The sequence below is a fragment of the Geotrypetes seraphini genome, chromosome 9 (assembly GCF_902459505.1).
Source record: "Geotrypetes seraphini chromosome 9, aGeoSer1.1, whole genome shotgun sequence".
Classification (NCBI taxonomy): Eukaryota; Metazoa; Chordata; class Amphibia; order Gymnophiona; family Dermophiidae; genus Geotrypetes; species Geotrypetes seraphini.
This window is the reverse complement of record NC_047092.1, coordinates 35,890,988-35,911,138: the sequence shown is the minus strand read 5'-3', so window position 1 is coordinate 35,911,138 and position 20,151 is coordinate 35,890,988. Positions and strand designations below refer to the sequence as shown.

Here is a 20,151-nt window from a genome sequence, read left to right as displayed (position 1 = left end):
TCCTTTCTCTCTCCTCCTCACCCCCTTTTATCACACCAACTTCCTGTCTCTTTTTCTCCCCACCTGATATTCCAGCTGCTGCTGCATCTGCCACAGTGAAGTCTGGAGAATTACATGTGTACAGAATTTGTCCCTGTCCCCGCAGATAACCATGGGAAACCATCCCATGTCATTCTTGAGTATCTATCTCAACCTCAGTCTTTAGAGTCTATCTCAATCTCAATCCTTCTACACCAGCATTCTTCAATGCAAGGCTTGAGGGTAAGTGGCTGTGCCCATTCATACTCTGAATTCTTCCCTCTCTCCTTAAAGAATGACATGGGGATGATTTCCCCCAATTAACCACGGGGACAGGGACAAATTCACTAAGCCACACACCAAGAACAGCACTTCCCCACCATCTTCCCACTGTCACCATGTTTGCTGCTAATGCTTCTCCTCCAAATGAGCAGCAGCAACAGCAAAACAGCCTACCTCATTCTCCTGTGGGGCCACACTCATGGCTTCAGTATGTACAATTCCTGATCTTGCCTCTCCAATGTCCTCTTCCAGTTCTGAGGCAGAGCCGAACACTGAGCATATAGAGGCTATTCGTGTGGCCCCGTAGTAGAATGAGGCAGGCTGTTTTGTCACTGTTGCTGCTTGTTTGAAGAAGGAGAAGTAGTAACAGCGGCTGGGATGGCAATCCAGAACCGTTGTGAGGGGATATGAAAATTGCTGTTGAGCAATGACTAGCTTGACAACTTAGTTGATAAGCGCTATGTACTGCTAAATGGAAGGTCTTCAGTTCAACTCTTCAGTCAGGTCTTTTGCTCTCTGGATCAGCTGAGAATACTGTAGAGATAGTATTCACAATTCTCAGGACAACTATTAACAATTGCACCTAATGGCTGGTAACAGAGTCCATACTTGTAAGGTTCTAGAAGGAGCCCTCATGCATGGACTGCATTCCAAGATTTCAGGGGAGGAAGGAATTAAGAGAAAATCCATAGATGGTTGTAAACAAAGGGTCATAGTGCCATATCCTTGTCCTGATTCTCAGTCAGTCAATTGGAAGTACAAAACAGTGGGTGGAAACTGCCAGGCAAAAAATAAATGGCTCTAAAAATATTGTCCTTTCCAAGAAACTTTAAGAATTCATCTGTTCTTACCCACATAATCATTAAAACTGTTGACTAGAACATTTAAATGATCCCATTGATTAATATTGTTTTCCCATTCAACTCATGCTGGCGTTGCTTTTAACCATGCTTTTTTAAGCTACAACAAAACCAACAGCAATCCGGATCTCTATGCCTCTCCAATAATCTGCAATGGGCAGAAGCCAATGTCAGGATATGGAAGAATGAACCCCTGGAGATTAACAACATTAATTCTGAAAGGGAGTTTTAAATACTAACCAAAAATAAATGTTCTGCATTACTCACAAAATTACCTTAGGATACGATATTCCATTCATCAAACTGTCAAACACCGAGCCAACCACATTTTTATGGTACAAAAAATTCCACAGCCCTATTTAAGGTTCTTTTGTGTGCTCTACTCGTCTTTGACAAAAGAGATCCTCATTTGTGTTGGAATGCCTATTTCTATAGAAATACCTCTGTAATATTAGTTTCAGGAAACTTTCTTGGCATAAAGCAAAAGTAATTATCAATAAATAGGGTGACATCAGAATAAACCAGATACAAGTGAATAACTTTACTGGATAGTGCCAACACACATCAACTCTCAGGACGTGATGCACTAAGAGGAATGGTAAGACCAATCTGATTTTTTGGCTAATTCAGTAAGAGCTATTGATGCACTAAAACATTTGCATGCAGAGACAGAATTCGGAGGAGGAGCCTATCTAAGATGGCAGCCTGGTTGAATGCGTTCAAGTCACTTACCTATAGTGAAACAAAAATCTAAGACTCGGGTGTATCCTACAGAACCCGGGGAGCAACAATTGTTTGGCCCAATGGATGCGTTCATCGAACGTGGTCCCCACGGAGAGCCAGATGAAAAATCCTCGGCGCAGGGTGGGGGCATATCGGAGAGCCCCGCCACTTCTCTCGAGGGAACCAGTATTTTGCCAGAAGAGCAGACCACGCCGGCACAGCCACTCCCCCGGCTTGTGTTGCAGGACACAGGGAGTGAGGGGAGCCTAGCAGCTGCCTCTGAGAGCTGCGAAATGAGGAAGAAGAACAGGCAGTCTGGAGAGTGTCAGCTGCCTCAATGAGTCAACTATTTCCGCTGGGAGACCTGGAAAAGGCAGGGAACTTGCAAGAGTCACCACAGAACAAATTACAAGAAGGTACTGTGAACCTCAAAGATTTGAAATGTAATTACACAGTAGCTCCCCTTCAGAAGCCTTCTGTGGTAGATTTAAATTCAATATGGGAAGCTATTTCCACTTTGTAGCTGTCCCTGGGAACTCAATTGCAAACACTATCTTCTCATTGCTCAGGGATTCTATCCGAGACACTAACATTGCAACTAAAAGTGGGCAAATTAGAAAAAAAAAATCTGTTGATCAAGAAAAGAGATTGGATATTTTAGGAGCACAAAATCAGCTCCTTATAAAGGAAAATGGTAATATCAACTTTAAGCTGGAAGTTCTGGAAAATATAACACGAAGATAGAATTTAAGATTGATTAATTTTCCTAAAATATCTACTGTTTCAGCATTAGATATGTTTAAACGGTATCTTTTGGAGATCTTGAAAATCCCACAGAATTCATTTCCCCCCAATCTCAAAAATTTATTACATTTCCTTGGGAAAGAAGAAATCTCCAGAAGAACCCCAGGAACCAGCTATAGATGTTATGGACTTGACTTAATTTGTTAGAGAAGTCAGATTCAAAACAAATTACTTTTGCCACATTGTTTGTTCAGTTTGCTCTAGATTCAGATAGAGAGTAGTTATTGAAGTTGTTTTTATTAAATATAAAGATGTTTTGTTTCTGAATCAAAAAATAAGAATGTATCCAGATGTTTCCAGAGTAACACACAAAAAAAAAGGAAACAATTTTTGCTTTTGAGACCCCAGGTTTTAAAAATGGGTGCAACTTTTGTATTAAGATTCCCATGTAAATGTCTTATTAATTTTAAGGGAGCTAGATATATTTTCTTTGAGTCCGCACAATTGACGAGATTTATACCCCTTTCAGTATTCAGGAATAAGCTCTAAGTTAGTAGGTTGGGATCAATTCAGGTAAACTATCTTCGATTATGTTGAAACCCCTTCTCCAGTGATTGTGGACTAAATAACAGTTGAAACAGTGCTATTTTATTTTCCTAAAATTATTTCAGTATAATTTATTTGTGGTGGAAACTGTTTATTTCAAATACGATTGTATTATCATAAAAAATGAAAATTCAATAAAGAGTAAATACAAAAAAAACAAAACAAACATTTGCATGCAAATGATTCATACAGATGTTCATCATAATCCCAGAATCTGCCATCCGATCGATCGCTGTGAGTGCGACTTTCACAGCGATCACAGAACCGGCAGGGGAAGCTCGAACAGCTGAGAGGCAGGGGAAAGCCTCCTGCCACTCAGCTGTTCAAGGTAGGAACACTTTTTTTTTTTTTTTTTTTAAATGGGCACAGATACTGCTCATGTTACACACTTACAATATCTGCCCCATTAAAAAAAAAAAAAAAAAGAAGAAGAAGAGGAGAAAAAAAGCCCCCCTGCCAATGACGGCCCACCCCAACGATCCCCGACGAACATGGCACCAGGAATCCCCCCCTGCAAAAATCGGCCATTCCCTCCTGCCATTTCCCCCATCTTCCCCCAGGCAAGAAAAAAATGGCAGGAAGGATGCCCACTCCCTTCTGCCATGCCAACACCCCTCCCCCCTGCCTACAGCAGTGAAAAAACAGGAGGGATGCCCACTTCTTCCTGCCACCAAAGGGACACCCCCATGCCAGGTACCTCCCCAAACATCCCCTACCCTACATAAGAATAGCTTTACTGGGTCAGACCAATGGTCCATCAAGCACAGTATCCCATCTTCGCGGAGGCCAATCCAAGTCACAAGTACCTGGCAAAAACCCAAATAGTAGCAGCATTCCATGCCACCCTCCAAGGCAAGCAATGGCTTCCCCATGTCTATCTCAACAGTAGACTATGAACTTTTCCTCCAGGAACTTGTCCAAACCTTTTTTAAAACCTGCTACATTAACCACTCTTACCACATCCTCTGTCAATGCATTCCAGAGCGTACCCATTCTCCGAGTGAAAAAATATTTCTTTCTATTGGTTTTAAAAGTATTACTCTGTAACTTAATTGAATGTCCCCTAGAAAATCTTGATTTGAATTATTCTTCCCAATGTGCATTACTTTGCATTCGTCCACATTAAATTTCATCTGCCATTTGGATGCCCCAGTCTTCCAATTTCCTAAGGTCTTCTTGCAGTTTTTCACAGTCCACGTGCATTAACAGTTTAGTGTCATCTGCAAATTTAATCACCTCATCTCACTCGTAGTTCCAATTTCCAGGTCATTTATAAATTACTTAAATAGCACTGGATAGGGAGGCGTTTCAAAATGGCGGCATGAAGTATTCTGCAGCAAGGTCTTGAGTTTTGCTGAAGGCTTTTTTCCTGAAAACTATGCCGCATAAATAGTTAAAATAAAAACCATAGTAACATAGTAGATGACGGCAGATAAAGGCCCGAATGGTCCATCTAGTCTGCCCAACCTGATTCAATCTATAAATTTGTTGGGGTTTTTGTCCTGTCTGTTTGGCTCCATGTCCTTCTGTATCTTTCACTGCCACCTTTTCTGTCAGTCCCGTCTGTTTGGCCCCTGTCCGTGTGTGTGGAGATGTCAGGGGGATGTCGGTGGAGGTCCGTGATGTGGGGGAATATTGGGGATCTTAGTGGGGATGCAAATTATTGCGCCCCTTCTTCCACCTACATTTTTTTTTTTTTTTTTAAATCAAGCAGCAAACGGCAACCGGCACAGAATAACCGCTGCTGGGAGAAGTGAACCATCACTCACTGCAAATCGTCTCACTGCCTCATGCGTCACACACGCTTTACCAGCTTCTCTGCTACAATTTCTCTGCTGGCCATGGAGCTACGGACGCACGGAGCCACCAGGCTAGAAATGCATATGCGCGCTAAGGGAATTATTATAGTAGATGTTTATTTCCAACCAGAACATTTGTCCACCTGAAGTTCAAGTTATTTAGATTGCTAATGTAAATAATATAACAGAGCTTAATTCACGTTAAAGCCTTTCTTATATTCTGTTTTTGCTCTTTTCTCCTTTAAATATCTGAACACCTTCAGAGGTCTAAGAAAGAACCTTAAATTTGGTTCTATTGTACCTATTCCCATTATGTTTCTTTTTGGTTCTGTATTACTTGAACAAGTGTGTACTTGTAAGATTGTTTGAAAAATTGCAATAAATACAAAAATTAAAAAATTAAATAGCACCGGTCCCACTATTTACCCTCCTCCATTGAGAAAAATGGCCATTTAACCCTACCCTTTGTTTTCTGTCCAAAAACCCTTAATCCACAATTCAACATTGCTTCCTATCCCATGACTCTCTAATTTTTTCAGGGGCCTTTCGTAAGGAACTTTGTCAAAAACTTTCTGGAAATCTAAATAAACTACATCAACCAGCTCGCTTTTATCCACATGTTTATTCATACCTTCAAAGAAGACAAACAAATTGGTGAGGCAAGACTTCCCCTTGGCTGAACCCATGCTGATGACTCTGTTTGTCTACATGTTCCACAATTTTATTTTTTATAATTGTTTCCACTATTTTGACCAGCACTGAGGTCAGGTTTACCAGGCTGCAATTCCCAGGATCTCCCTTGGAACCCTTTTTAAAAATCAGCGTAACATTGGCCACCCTCCAATCTTCAGGTACTACAGATGATTTTTTCAGTACCCTGGGATATATACCATCCGGTGTAGGTGATTTATCACTCCATAACTTGCTGATTTAGCTTACTATATCTTCCAGGTTCACCAAGATTTCTTTCAATTCCTCCATCTCATCACCCCTGAAAACCATTTCCAGTTCAGGAAGATTTTACGTCTTTCGTATAGACGGAAGTAAAGAATTCATTCAATCTCTCCGCTATGGCCTTATTCTCCTTGAGCGCACCTTTTACTCCTTGATCATCCATGGATTTCCTCACAGGTTTTCTGCTTTTGACATACCAAAAAAAAATTGTTACTATGAGTTTTTGCCTCTTTAGCAAGTTGTTCTTCATATTCTCTTTTTGCCTTTTTTTTTTTTTTTTTTTAATCAATGCTTTGCATCTAACTTGCCAGTGCTTGTGTTTCTTCTTCTTATCTTCATTGGGATCCTTTTTCCATTCTTAGTTTAAAGGATGTTTTCTTGGTTGTAATATCCCTTTCACTTTGCCTTTTAACCACACCAGCTCTCGTTTTCTCTGGGCTTCCATGACGGTATTTTTAAACATCCATGCTTGGTTTACATTTCTGACCTTTGCCACAGACCCTTTTAGCTTCTTTTTAACCATTTTCCTCATTTTATCATAGTTGCCCTTGTGAAAATGAAATGCCATTACAGTATTTTCTTTAATAACATCACTCCAGTTATCAGCTCAAATTTGATCATGTTATGATCACTGTTTCCAAGCGGACCCAACACAGTTATCTCCCATACTATGTCCTGCATTCCACTAAAGACTAAATCTAAAATAGCTCCCCTTCTTGACAATTCCTTGACCAGTTGTTCCAAGAAACAGTCATTTATGATGTCTAGGAATTTTACCTCCCTAGCACTCCCTGATGTAACATTTATCCAATCAATTTTGGGATAGTTGAAATCACATAGAAGAAGTAATAGGCCTGTTTCTAAATAAATATATACACACACACACATAGAAGGGTTCCTGGCAGATGCTGTATACCCACAGAACCAAACCCGCCCCCCCCCCCCCCACCAGTTAACACAAATGAGAAAAAAAAGCAACAATGAGGGTTGGAGAAAAAAACCTTAGTTAAGTTTCATGGTTTAAAAAAAACTCTACGCCCTCTGAAGAATGCAGACCCAATTTTAGGATTAAAGATAGGCAACTCACAACTGGTAAGCACTGAAGGTATCCTCCTGTAGCTTACTCCGGGAAAACCCAGTAATAAAGCACAGACATAACCCACTGTGGGTGTGAAAAGTTGGTATATTGAAGGACTTATATGTTTCCCGGCAGAGCACCAGCGTACATCCAAACAATTACTCAGTCCAGGTTATCGCACGAGAGCACAACGTCCTGGTTGACAGCGGGGATGGTGCAAGCAGCAATTCACACGCAGCACGTCTTACCCACAAGCCTTACCTCCAACATTAACTTTGACGTCTGAGAGAAGGTATCTGGGTCAGTGTGAATCACTGCATGCGCTGTCTAGGCAAGGAGTGCTGCTGAAGACCGAAGGAGCGAGTGCGGCTTCAAGAAGGTGGTAACTATGTTGACTTCGGGGGCGGATGGCAGGCATGCAGAGATCGCTGGAAGCGGCTTCAGCGGTGGGGGAGGGTGGGCAGGAACTAGGGATCCCCAGCCTCTACGGACTGGCGGGAATGGGCAGCCAGGCTGTGTACCCCCTTGCCGACTCTGTTCAGAGCGGCAATTCGTTCTGGGCGTGCGAGCTTGCTCCACCCCCTTGGATGACGTTTGGAGCTGCGACCTTTAAAAAGTTTGAGTGCCTAACGGCACTCTGCTGTTCGGCACGCCATCTAAGGCATAAGTCAAAGGTGCGTGCCTTTGCGAAGATTTTAAATTTTATACCACGTTTTCCATTTTTAATGCAAAATGGCACTTTTAAATAGCGATTTTAGATTTGATTGCTATAAAAGCTGGGCTGCTGATGTATTATATTCTGAACCTATTTCAGTTCACTATTCTTGGAATCGTCCTTTTAAGCTTGAAAAATTTTCTGCATGATTGTACTGAACTGGGTCCTTTCCAAATACCAGTTGTGATCTCCTCCCGCAAACCTTCTAGAAAATATGGTAAGAGACAGCGGGTTTTAAAAAGCTTTGGTTATTCTGACCTGTTGACCACTTCAAATTTTTGTAATTTGCATGGATCATACCTGAATATTCGGTCCATAAAATAAAACCCTTTTGGTTAAAGATTGGCTGGAGGAGAAAAACCTGGATGTGGTACTTCTGACTGAAACTTGGTTGATTTCTGATGATGATGTAGCCATAAATGAAGGTCTACCCCAGGGCTGTAGAATTATACCTCTGTCTAGAGCAGTGGTCTCAAACTTGCGGCCAAGGGGCCACATGAGGCCCTCCAGGTACTATTTTGAGGCCCTCGGTATGTTTATCATAATTACAAAAGTAAAATAAAACAGTTTCTTGATCATATGTCTCTTTAGCTATAAATTACAATATTATTATGAAGGCTTAGCCAAAAGGAAAGATTTATAAACTATAAAGAGTTTTACCTCATGCAAAATTGTCATTTCTTGAATAAGACATTAACTATTTTTTTTCTGAGGCCCTCCAAGTACCTCCAAATCCAAAATGTGGCCCTGCAAAGGGTTTGAGTTTCAGACCACTGGTCTAGAGGTTGGAAAAGAGGCAGGGGCTTGGCGATAAGTCTGAAAGATACTTTTGGCTTTGTTAAATTGGACTCGAGGTCCACTATGGACTTCGAAATCCTTACTTGCAGATTATTTAAAAACCATCTAGAAGATGTGTCGATAGTAACCTTATTTTACATTCCCCCAAAGAAATGGAACCAGGTGAGGGAAGATTTTTATGAATATCTACTTTCTAACATGCTGTCTGGATCCTACAACCTTCTGATGGGTGATATGTCCCATCTGCGGACAGAGGGTTATATGTTCAAACATCAACGCACACTACTCAAATTCTAATAGAAACATAATGGCAGATAAAGGCCAAATGGCCCATCTGCAGTCACTATTATCTCTTTCTCTCTCTAATCTGCTGATTGTACTTATTTTCGTTGACTACCCAGACCCTCTTTGTTGTACCTATATTCGCTGATTGTACATTTTCGCTGTCTGTCCAGCCCTTCCTTGTTGTACGTATTTTCGCTGACTGTACCTATATTCGCTGATTGTCCAGCCCTTCTTTGTTGTAAACTGCCTCGAACTACTATGGCTTTGGTGGTATATAAGAAATAAATTATTATTATTATTATTATTAAGAGATTCCACGTGCCCATCGCACACTTTCTTTAATTCAGACAGTCTTTGTCTCCACCACCTCTTCCAGGAGACTATTTCATACATCTACCACCCTTTCTGTAAAAAAGTATTTCCTTAGATTACTCCTGAGCCTAACACCTCTTAACTTCATCCTATGCCCTCTCATTCCAGAGCTTCCTTTCAAATAAAAGAGATTTGATTCATGTACATTTACACTACATAGGTATTTAAACGTCTCTATCATATCTCCCCTCTTCTGCCTTTCCTCTGAAGTATACACATTAAGACCTTTAAGTCTGTCCCCATACACCTCATGACGAAGACCACCCAACATTTTAGTAGCCTTCCTCAGGACCGACTCCATCCTTTTTATATCTTTTTGAAGGTGAGGTCTCCATAATTGTACATAATATTCTAAAAGAGGTCTCACCAGAGTCTTATACAGAGGCATCAATACCTCCTTTTTCCTACTGACCATACCTCTCCCTATGCACCCTAGCATCCTTCTAGCTTTCACTGTCACCTTGTTAGCCTGTTTGGCCACCTTAAGATCATCACATACAATCACACCTAAATCACGCTCTTCTGTTGTGCACATAAATTCTTCACCCCTAAACTGTACCATTCCTTTGGGTTTTTGCAGCCCAAATGCATGACCTTGCATATCTTAGCATTAAATTTTAGCTGCCAAATTTCAGACCATTCTTCAAGCTTTACTAGGTCTTTCATCATCTTATTCACACCATTCAGGGTGTCTAATCTATTGCAGACTTTGGTATCGTCTGCAAAGAGGCAAATCTTATCTGACAACCCTTCAGCAATATTACTTATAAAAATGTTAACAGAACTTTGAGGCACACCACTGGTAACATCCCTTTCCTCAGAGCAATCTCCATTAACACTACCCTCTGTCATCTTCCATTGATCCAGTTCTTGACCCAGCCTGTCACTTCCCTAAGTTACTTCAGCACCCTCAAATGTACAATATCCAGTCTCATTGCTTTGTCTACCTTTAATTTAGCTAGCTCCTCAAGAACACAACCCTCTGAAAATTGAACAGGGTCTACCAACCCTCCATCCCTATTCGCGTTTGTCTTCTGTGGTCCTACTCTCAGCCCTTCAGCTGTGAACACAGAACAGAAATATTTGTTAAGCAATTCAGCCTTTTCTTTATCAAGTTTATTAAAAAGGGGATAAATGCAATCAACAATAAAACATAACATTAATTGTCATGGACATTAACAAACACAACTCGAAACACTTTTGAATCTCATAATGCCACTTTGTCCTATCACCAATATATCTAAAAAAATGTCTTGTCTCCCCATTTTACCATGTCAGCTATTTTTTCTTCAATTTGTATCTTTGCTTTCCTGACTAATCAACCAGCCTCTCTTAACTTTTCCAAATATTTTTGCCTGTTTTCCTCTTTCTGCAATCTTTTGTAGTTTATGAAAGCTGACCTCTTAATTCCTTACCTTCTCAACTACTACTTTTGAGAACCAAAACATTTGTTCATATCATTTGCTATGAATGCAGGTATTATATATTTCTGTTTGAAGAGGAGGTTAGAAATCTTAACGTTGAAATTAGCAAGTATGTTGTCATATTGTTTGATTGTTGGTTTAATCACTTGTATTAATGAATTTCACTATGTTGCAGCCATAATAAAGCCACTCTTCAGACTACTGGCATGCTGTTATGATACTGTGTTCCAAGATTACATTATATATGTACCTATATACAGTTAGTGATAATTGCCCTGTTTGTGATATCAATATTTAATCATGAAAACGTGAAACCAGCACAGAGTGGCTACCTTGTTGGCAGACTGAATGGACCATTCAGGTTTTATCTGTCAACTTTTATTTTGTTACTATGAAAATAAATCCTAATAAAAATTAACAGCTGCAGAAGATCTGAGTTCATACTGGACTCCTGTTACCCATTTACCATAATTACCCATTTTGGTTTTAACCTTCTTTTAATCAGTATTGGCCTTTTCTTCCATTGCCTTTCTTTTCTCAATGTTTTTAATTGAAAGCTTGACATATTTTAAATAAATTAACACATTACCTCCAGCCATCTTTGGCAAGGTAACTAAAAGATCCATCTATAACTGCTGCAAAAAACTGTCCTCCTGTTATGAACAGCGTGTTAATGGTAACCAATCGACCTCTTAAGTGTGGTGGAGCTGCTTCTGCAATGTACACTGGGACTGTCATGGAAGCAAGGCCTACAAAAGAATAATGAGAAAGTTTGAAAAAGTAGTAAACATTTGGAAAAAAAATAAGCAAAGCAATATAGACATCTTAAGATACCCTTTGGAGATTAAAGAGGAGATACATAACACTCTCATGGTGCCAGAAACAGTACAGGGACATCTTGAAAATCCAAATGACTGGAGGGTCCACCAGATCAGGTTTAAGAACCACTGTCCCTAAGTGGTTTACATTGAATAGTAATTGGGTAATCTAAGTATTTTCTCTCTCTGTCCCAGTGGAATCACAATCTAACTACGGTACCTGGAGCAATGGAGGGTTATGTGGCTTGCTCAGGGTCACAAGGAGTGGTGCTGGGATCAAACTTGCAACCTCAGCGTGCTGAGGCAGCAGCTCTAACCACTATGGCACTCCTTCACTCCTGGGCAAACAAAGCCCCATGAATTACCCGCTCTTCCAAAGACTGCATCATTTCTATCAAGGAGTCTTGTACTGTTTCATAAAGGAGTGTAGCAATGACAAGGTGGCAGCATGGAATATGTCTTCAGGAGTAACTGCCTGGGCCTCTGATCAGGAGTTTATATGCCCTTTAGTACTATTTTTCCACATATGACTTATGCTGCCACAATATGAACTGGTATTCTATAAAGCAATGTTTCTCAACACACGGTACGCATAGCCCTAGAGGTATGCGTCCCCCTTCCTCCTCAATCGCCTCTGCCACCATAGATCCCATGCCTATTCGGCCCTCCAGCTGCATTGCCGAAGCTGACCCAGGCTTCCCTCCGATGTCAGAGCTGACGACTGAGGGAAGCCTTCTAGGTCAGCCAGGGATCCTAGTTACCTCAACAGTTCTTACTGCCTTCAGCCGTACTTGTTTGCAGGGACATGGGCAGCAGCTCTTCCATGCTGCACATGGCTGAACCGGAAGCCTTCCCTCCGACATTACAGATGACGTCAGAGGGACGCTTGAAGGTCTGCCACATGCAGCATGCAAAGGTTGCTGCCCACATCCCTGCAAACAAGTGTAGCTAAAGGCAGGAAAGGAGCAGCCCAGCTGTACAGCTCTGAAGCAAGTAAGGTAGAAAGAGGATATCAATGTGGGACAAAGAGAGAATGGAGTGGGGGAAGGAGCACAAATTTGGGAGAAAGGCTGGAAGACAGGGAGGGGGGCACGAACTCGGGACACAGAAGGAAGGGAGGGGACATGAACTTGGGACACAAGGGAGGGAGGAATGGGCACTAATTTGGGATATAAGAATGAAAAATGTTGCACATGATCTGGAAGATGAGAGAGAGAGAGAGAGAGAGAGAGATTTGTTGGATGTGACAGTAGAGGGGGTGGGAAAGATACACCCTGGATCTCTCTCTCACTCTTTCTGACGCAATTGAGAGAATGAGAGGAAGACAGATGGGCAGTGAGAAAGAAAGGGAGACATGTTGCCAATAGGGGTGGAGGAGAGAGGAAGAAAAGTTGGACTCATGGAGGGACAGAGAGATGTTGGTTGGGGAAGGGAATGAGGTCCAGAGGAGAGGAAGCGTGTAGGAGGCAGAAAGAAAAAAAGATTGGATGCACAGTCAGAAGGAAGTGCAACCAAAGACTAATGAAATCACCAGATAACAAAGGTAGGAAAAACGATTTTATTTTCAATTTAGTGATCGAAATGTGTCAGTTTTGAGAATTTAAATCTACTGTCTGTATTTTGCACTATATTTGTCTATTTTTCTATAGTTACTGAGGTGACATTGCATATTTTAAAGTCATATGCCCTGACCTCTTTGAAAACCCCCCCAAATATAAATGATAATTAACATTTTCTCTGTGTATGTGGTTTTCAATTTTGTGGTTACCATTATGTATTGTTAATAAGATTATATTGTATATATATGAAAAATGAATGAAATAAATTGAATTACAATTAGTATGGGGGTGGGGTCAGGGGAAGAGTTTGGGCAGGTCTGGGGCGGAGTTTGGGTTGGGGTATAAGTTGATATTTGTTAGATTTAGGTGATACTTGGCTTGAAGAAGTTGAGAAACTCTGCTACAAAGGATATGGATGCCCCATGACCCTTATGTAGTTTCTGAAAAAAAGACGGGCAATTGAACAAGCAGAAAGAGTTTATAGTTTTATAGTTTATTTATTTATATCTCGCCTTGCCCAAGGCAGGTCACAATAAGATACAAACATAATTAAAATCACATACATTTCAACAATATCAATTATTTGGTTGTTTCCAAATAAAGGAGAAACTCTCTGTCAACATCTAAATTTTGAAGCTTCCCGACTTCAGTCTGAGAATGCCAATAGACTGACTACCCAATTCACATGAAATGACAGGAAAAGCAGATACCTTTAGAAGATGTTTATTCATGTTTTTCAAGTATGTATATACACTTTGTAGCTCTGTCTTATAGGCTCTCTTAACATTCTCCTGAGGAAAGCTGTTTCAGCCGAAACACGGACCATGTTGGGGGGGGGGTCCAGGAAACAGAGGAGTCAAAGACTTTTTTAGGCCTTGCTACATAGATAGATATATATATATATATATATATATATATATATATATATATATATATATATTTTGTATATGCTATATGTGTTACATTTTTAATCAATTGCTTATTCCCATAGTTGGTTAATTGTGTCCCTTCACCACTCCTTTTTTCGATATTCCAAGGACAGCAGACATATATTCTCATATGCGGCAGATGTCATCCACAGAACATGGTATAAACACTGCCAAGTGTACTATCACTTTAAATCTTTAGGCATTGTCCATACTACACACATGCTGGTGCCTCCACCCAACATCGGCTTGGGGACCATCAGGTCAGTAAAAAAAATTCCATTCAGCAGAAATTGCAAAGTCTTTGTAAAGGCAGCAAAGATTAACAATTTGTTTTTTTGCAATTTTTGTATTGTGATGCAGATCCATCACTTAGTGCACATTTTTGATTCCAGGAATAAGTTGGTTCAGAAAGGCATGAACTTCAAATGCCATGCTGCAAGTAGTCACTAATTATGCAGAGACTCAAATTTTGAAGTCCTGAGCCAAAACTGAAGTAAAGCATAAAGTGGAACACATGGACAATGAAAAAGAGAAAAGAGCTCAAGTGAATGTATTGAATTTGCAATGAACCAACAACTACCTCCCCCCCACCATTTTACAAAACCATAGCGCAGTTTTTAACACCAGCCAAGGCGGAAACAGCTCTGATGCTCACAGGATTTCTATGAGCAGAGGAATTGTTACCGTGCTAAATACCATGCTACGGTTTTGTAAAGGGGGGGGGGGGGGAATGTCCACTTTGATGGGCCATTTACAAGAGTACATGAATGCAGTGGATGTTGTAACCTGGGTTAGTATGGCAAGTCCAACAAACTTAGCTGCACCATGCAATTTCACACCTCTAGCTCATTTGCATATTACACAATAGGATGCCAAAGATGCCCTTTTTTACCACTGCATTTATATGCATGTGAATAAAGCATGCATTTGAGGCCTGGCCAAAGCAAGACTGGGTCAAATATGAAACAGAAGGGCTTTTGTAGCAAAAAAGACGCTTTTTCAAGTGATACAGAAAAATTAGACAATGTACAGTTGAGATATTTGTACCCCAAAAATGGCCAAAATTTGAATAAAGCACTAATGTCATTTCTTTGTGTAATTATATATTTGCTTCCAATTGGCTGCAAAGCTTCATAATGCAAATCTAATGTGCTTGTCATGACTGCTAGAACAGTTATGACTTGACCCGAAATACGTCAGGAGCAATGAAGGAGCCAAAGTAGGCATTAAATTTATTTTCTAACATTTTTTGCCTACTTTGCTGGCTCATAACAGGGTGGTAAACTAATGTTACATTCCAAACTTTGCACGTTACCCACCCACCCTTTTTTCACAAAGCCATGTTAGGCTTTTTTATTGCCAGCCATGGAGGCATTAGCTCCAATGCTCATAGAAATCCTAAGGCTTCGTAAAAAGGGGAGGGGGTAAGTTAGTAGTAGGGGTTGCATTAATCTCAAAATTTCAATTCTCTTGGAGGCTTTGTTGGGCTGAAGAGATTAGACAAAGTTGCCATTTTGAGTTATGCAGAGCTCCAAGAGTGACCTACATTTGAAGTCTCTAAGTCTGAAACCAATAGAGATCCAACTGAAAAATTTTACATGGTTTCATTTGAAGCTATAGGGAACATCCACACAAAACCTTATTCAATTTGGAGGATGTCGAATGGAGATGATTTTTTATATTGTACCTTGAATACTTGGCATGGAATGACCAAATGTTAAACATATAATAATTTTTTTTAAAAGGGGGAGGAATGCATGGGTTGACTGTGTCAAGTTTTTGATGACACACCTCCCAACTCAAGGTGACACATCAGGGTGTCCCAAGACACTGGCAGAAAATTGCTGCTCTAGAAAAAGTCAGAAGATAAAGGCCACATCTCAAAATGTGAAACATGGAAATATTTACCTATCCACCTTTCATTATCTATATTTAGCTATCAACAAAGCAATTCTTCTGAACTCAGGTTATACAATATAATTATGTTGGAATTATTTGTCAACCCACATGATGTAGAATAAATAGCGTCTATCAAATGCTATTTGAAGAAATATTTTTCAGGCATATGGGTGGGAAAGATCATAGAGGTTCAACCTGAATGCAAAGGACCTGCTAACATTTTTATGCAATATTTTGGGGGGTAAGAAAAAAGGGAAATATGAAAATAGAGAGTACATTCTCAGAAAACTGGACTGAAAAGTGTATGTTTATATTGCCAGAAAATGCAGCTTCCCCCTTCTCCACATTAGGTATCTGTACATTTCCCTCTGGATGCAATCTTTCCAGAAGCCGACAGCAGTGTCGCTGCTTCAAGTTACTAACATAAAGAGTGGCCCACAACACTCTGCTTTATTACCCAGGGGGATAAGGAAGAGAGGCATCCGAGGGAATGGTACAATTTAGGGAGTGAAGAACTTTTGTGCACGAAGATGAGTGGGACTTGAGTGTGATAGAATTTGATTATCTTAAACTGGCCAAACAGATTGAAAAGTTGACGGTGAAAGCTAGAATGATGCTTGGGTGCATAGGAAGAGGTATTGTCCAGTAGGAAAAAGGAGGTATTAATGTCCCTTTATAAGTCTCTGGCAAAGGCCTTATTTAGAATATTGCGTACAATTCTGGAGACCGCACCTTCAAAAATGGGATTGGTCCTGAGGAAATCTACTAAAATGGTCAATGGTTTTTGGTGAGAGAGGGGGGGCGATATGATAGAGTGGTTTAAGTACCTATGTGCATAAATGCACATGAGGTGAGTCTCTTTCATTTGAAGGGAAGCTCCAGAACGAGAGGGCATATGAGGCGATAGGCTCAGAAGTAATCTAAGGAAATACTTTTCTACAGAAAGGGTTGTAGATGAGTGGAATAGTTTCCCGGAAGAGGGGACGGAGACAAAGACCGCATCTGGATTCAAGATAGCATGGTACAGGCACGTGTAGGGTTACCAGATGTGCGGATTTACCTAAACATGTCCTCTATTTTTAGATGACTGTCCAAGTTTCTCCAGATTTTGAAAACCTTCTCTCTCTTTGAGGCTACGTTTGGAGGGCCTCTCTACATGCACAGATGCGATACCATGATGTCGTCGCACACATGCATGCAACATCATCACGTCACATTGGGAAGGCGGAATGGGGCAGGGGCATACAATTTTTTTTTTAATTAAAAATCTGCTTACCCTAGGCACAGTGGGATCTCTTAGAGAAGTCTAAACAATTGACCCGCTCTCCCTCTCCCCTCCCTATTCCACCTGAACTTACAGCACTTTTATAAATATAATCTGTTATCTTCATTTTATCGTAACTTTACGTTGCTATTTATCCCCAACAGGTCCTGTCGGACATTACCTACTAAGATGTACACATTACATTTTCGCTCAGCAAATTGTATTTCTATACTATTGCCTCCTGAGGTCTCTGATCTCTGTATTTCCTCTGAATATCTACTTATTGTATTTCGCTGAATGTCCAGCACTCTTGATTGTAAACCGCCTAGAAGTCGCAAGATTGTGGCGGTATAGAAGAATTAAATTATTATTATTAGAGAAAGGAGGACCTAGTGGATACTGTTGATGGGCCATTTGGCCTTGTTTCAATGTTTGTATTCAGCATCTTCATCAGCCTCTCATCATCAGTGCTGCTGCAGACTATCCTGGGCTTACCTTTCAGAATCGCCTATTTAGCTAAGAGGGGGATGGAGGAAGGCAATCATGGCATATCCGACTGGCACCTGTCAAAAGAGGGGATTTAACCTAATGAATCCAACAAAACTTGTTTGCGCTTGCTGCTAGGAACAAGATCGCCTTTGTACATTTAAACCAGGGGTCTCAAAATCCCTCCTTGAGGGCTGCAATCTAGTTGGGTTTTCAGGATTTCCCCCAATGAATATGCATGAGATCTATGTGCATGCACTGCTTTCAATGCATATTCATTGGGGAAATCCTGAAAACCTGACTGGATTGTGGCCCTCAAGGAGGGACTTTGAGATCCCTGATTTAAACACAGTCCAACATGGGGAGGGGGGGAAGGGAACAGAAAGAAGTAAATGAAGCCCAAATGCGTCTATTTAATTAAGAAATAAATGTTCACTCACCGATGCCCAGTCCAACCACGATGCGCCCCGCAAGCAGCGTCTCCTTGCCGCCGGCCGCCGCCAGCACCGCGGCGCCGGCAGTGAAGAGGAAGCTGGCGACCAGGATGGAGGGTCTGCGCCCGCACGCGCCGTTCAGCAGCGCGCCCAACAGAGCCGCCAGCGCCGCCGCCCCCACCGTGCCGGACACCAGCAGCTCCTGCCAGAGCGCGCTCAGGTTCATCCGCTTCTTGAGGAGCAGCATGGCCCCGGACACCACTCCCGTGTCGTAGCCGAAGAGGAAGCCCCCCAGCGCGGAGAACGCCGACACCACGTACACGAAAGCCGGGGTGACATCCCGCTGGAAGCGCCGCCGGGCGGCGCGCTCCAGGTCCCCGCCGGCGCCGCTCGAGGACAGCGCCGCTCCGCCGCCGCCGCTCGGCCCCCGGCTGCTGAGGCTGGTGCAGGAGTCGGCCGCGACGAGGCTCCGCTCAGCGGCGTTCTCGTCTCTCTTGCGCCGCTTCTCCTTCATTAGGTGGCTTAGGCTCCGCAAGGTGTACTCCGCATTGTCGCTGGCTTTGCGGGACATAGGGAGCCGAGGCGGCCACACGCGGGGGAAGTCACCGAGATGACGGTTGTGCTTTGTCTTCCTCCGAAAGCCCCCCCTAACCCCCCCTTCAAGGCTCGGTCATTATCGCTCAGCGAGAAAGAGTCGGAGCGGGAGCTCACAGGCGGAAAGCGAGTCCGGCCGGGCACGAGGGGGGCGGGGCCAGCGCGCGCGCTCCACGCCACGTGACTGCTCTACGCCACCTCGAGCCGCCTAGCTTCACCCGGCCGGCCTCGGCTGCTGGAGAGTCTGCCACGTGAGCGCTCGGTTCTCTGGAGAGACAGAGGGAAGGGGGGAGGAGGCGGCTTTCGCTTTCTATTTCGCCGGGTTCTGGAGACGTTCATGCTCGGCTGCCGCTTCCCGGTGTAGTGAAGGATCCAGGCATCAAATATCCTGTTTGCTTGTCGCAAGGTTTTGAATATAATAGTCAGCCGCGAGCGCTTGCTGTTCCTTATTTCTGAGTGTGTGCAAGCACTGGATAGCGTGTGTTCAGTGATGATAGTTCCAGGTGTACTTTACTGAGATCAAAAAAAGGAAATACTGGGTGGATTTTATAAGGGCTTTAGTCCATCCCAAGAAAGAAGCTAAGGCTCATTTGCAATCCAGTTGGTGCAAGGCACTTTTATTTTTGTGAGCAGGACATTATTTTAGGGGGAGGGGTCTTCATTGAGTGTCATTGTTTAAGGGAGGGGCGGTGACTACAGGGTGAGCGGGGATGGTGTCTTAATTAGAACAGGGGCAGTAGAATATCTTTTTACTCTTTTTGAGTAACATCAGTAAACAACCGCAGCTCCTTTTTTTTTTTTAAATCATTTTTATTAAGGAGTCAACAAGCGAAGTACATGGATAAAATAGCAACCTCCACCTTCATAAGACCATTCAGGATAAAGAGGGTCGATATGTTATGATCTTGGGGGAACTTTGGGGTTTCAAGTTCCTGTTCTGTAATTTGTATGCTCCGAATGTCTATAGCCATAGCTTTTACTTGGGGGCTGTTGGGTACTATAGCACAATATCCTACTTATCATTTGGTTGCGGGTGGAGATTTTAACTTTACAGCTCCTTGGTTCTAATGTTGGGTAAGGCAAAACGTTGATCGTTCATTTGCCATGAAAGAACATGGCAAGGTGGTGGTGGTTAATCAGCAAGGGTAGTTAGATGTAGTGAAAGATTAGTTGTTAAACAGTGTGGTAAGTTTAAAAACATCCACGGATAGGTATGTTTGTACATCGCTTAGAATTTGGAATAGGCGATTAATCAAATAATAAATAAACTTGAAACTTGTTGGCTATAAGTATACTATGTACAGTGAACCTAGCTGAGATCTGTTTGATTGGATTTGTGTGACTAAAATGTGCAGGATGAATTTGGAGTGTGTATGTGTACAGTGTTCCCAGCTTAAATTGGTGCCATTCTTAACAGTAAGGTGGGTGCTTTGTCATCCTACAAACTTTAAAAAAAAAAAAATCGTGGAACATGAACAAGTTGTACTGCGGTTACTTCGGCACCCTGAGG

At 41.9% G+C, this 20,151-nt stretch overlaps 1 protein-coding gene across 1 annotated transcript in view; it reads right to left on the bottom strand.

The window, feature by feature from the left end:
• SLC2A13 (solute carrier family 2 member 13) overlaps positions 1-19,128 on the bottom strand; it is a 131,291-nt gene extending 112,163 nt beyond the window's left edge. Inside the window, exons 1-2 of the mRNA XM_033958532.1 lie at positions 18,054-19,128; positions 11,248-11,407 (exon numbers count right to left, since the gene is read on the bottom strand). Coding sequence (XP_033814423.1) covers positions 11,248-11,407; positions 18,054-18,618 — 725 coding nt within the window. The 5' untranslated portion in view covers positions 18,619-19,128. The remainder of the gene's footprint in view (positions 1-11,247; positions 11,408-18,053) is intronic.
• Positions 19,129-20,151: the final 1,023 nt, after the last annotated feature.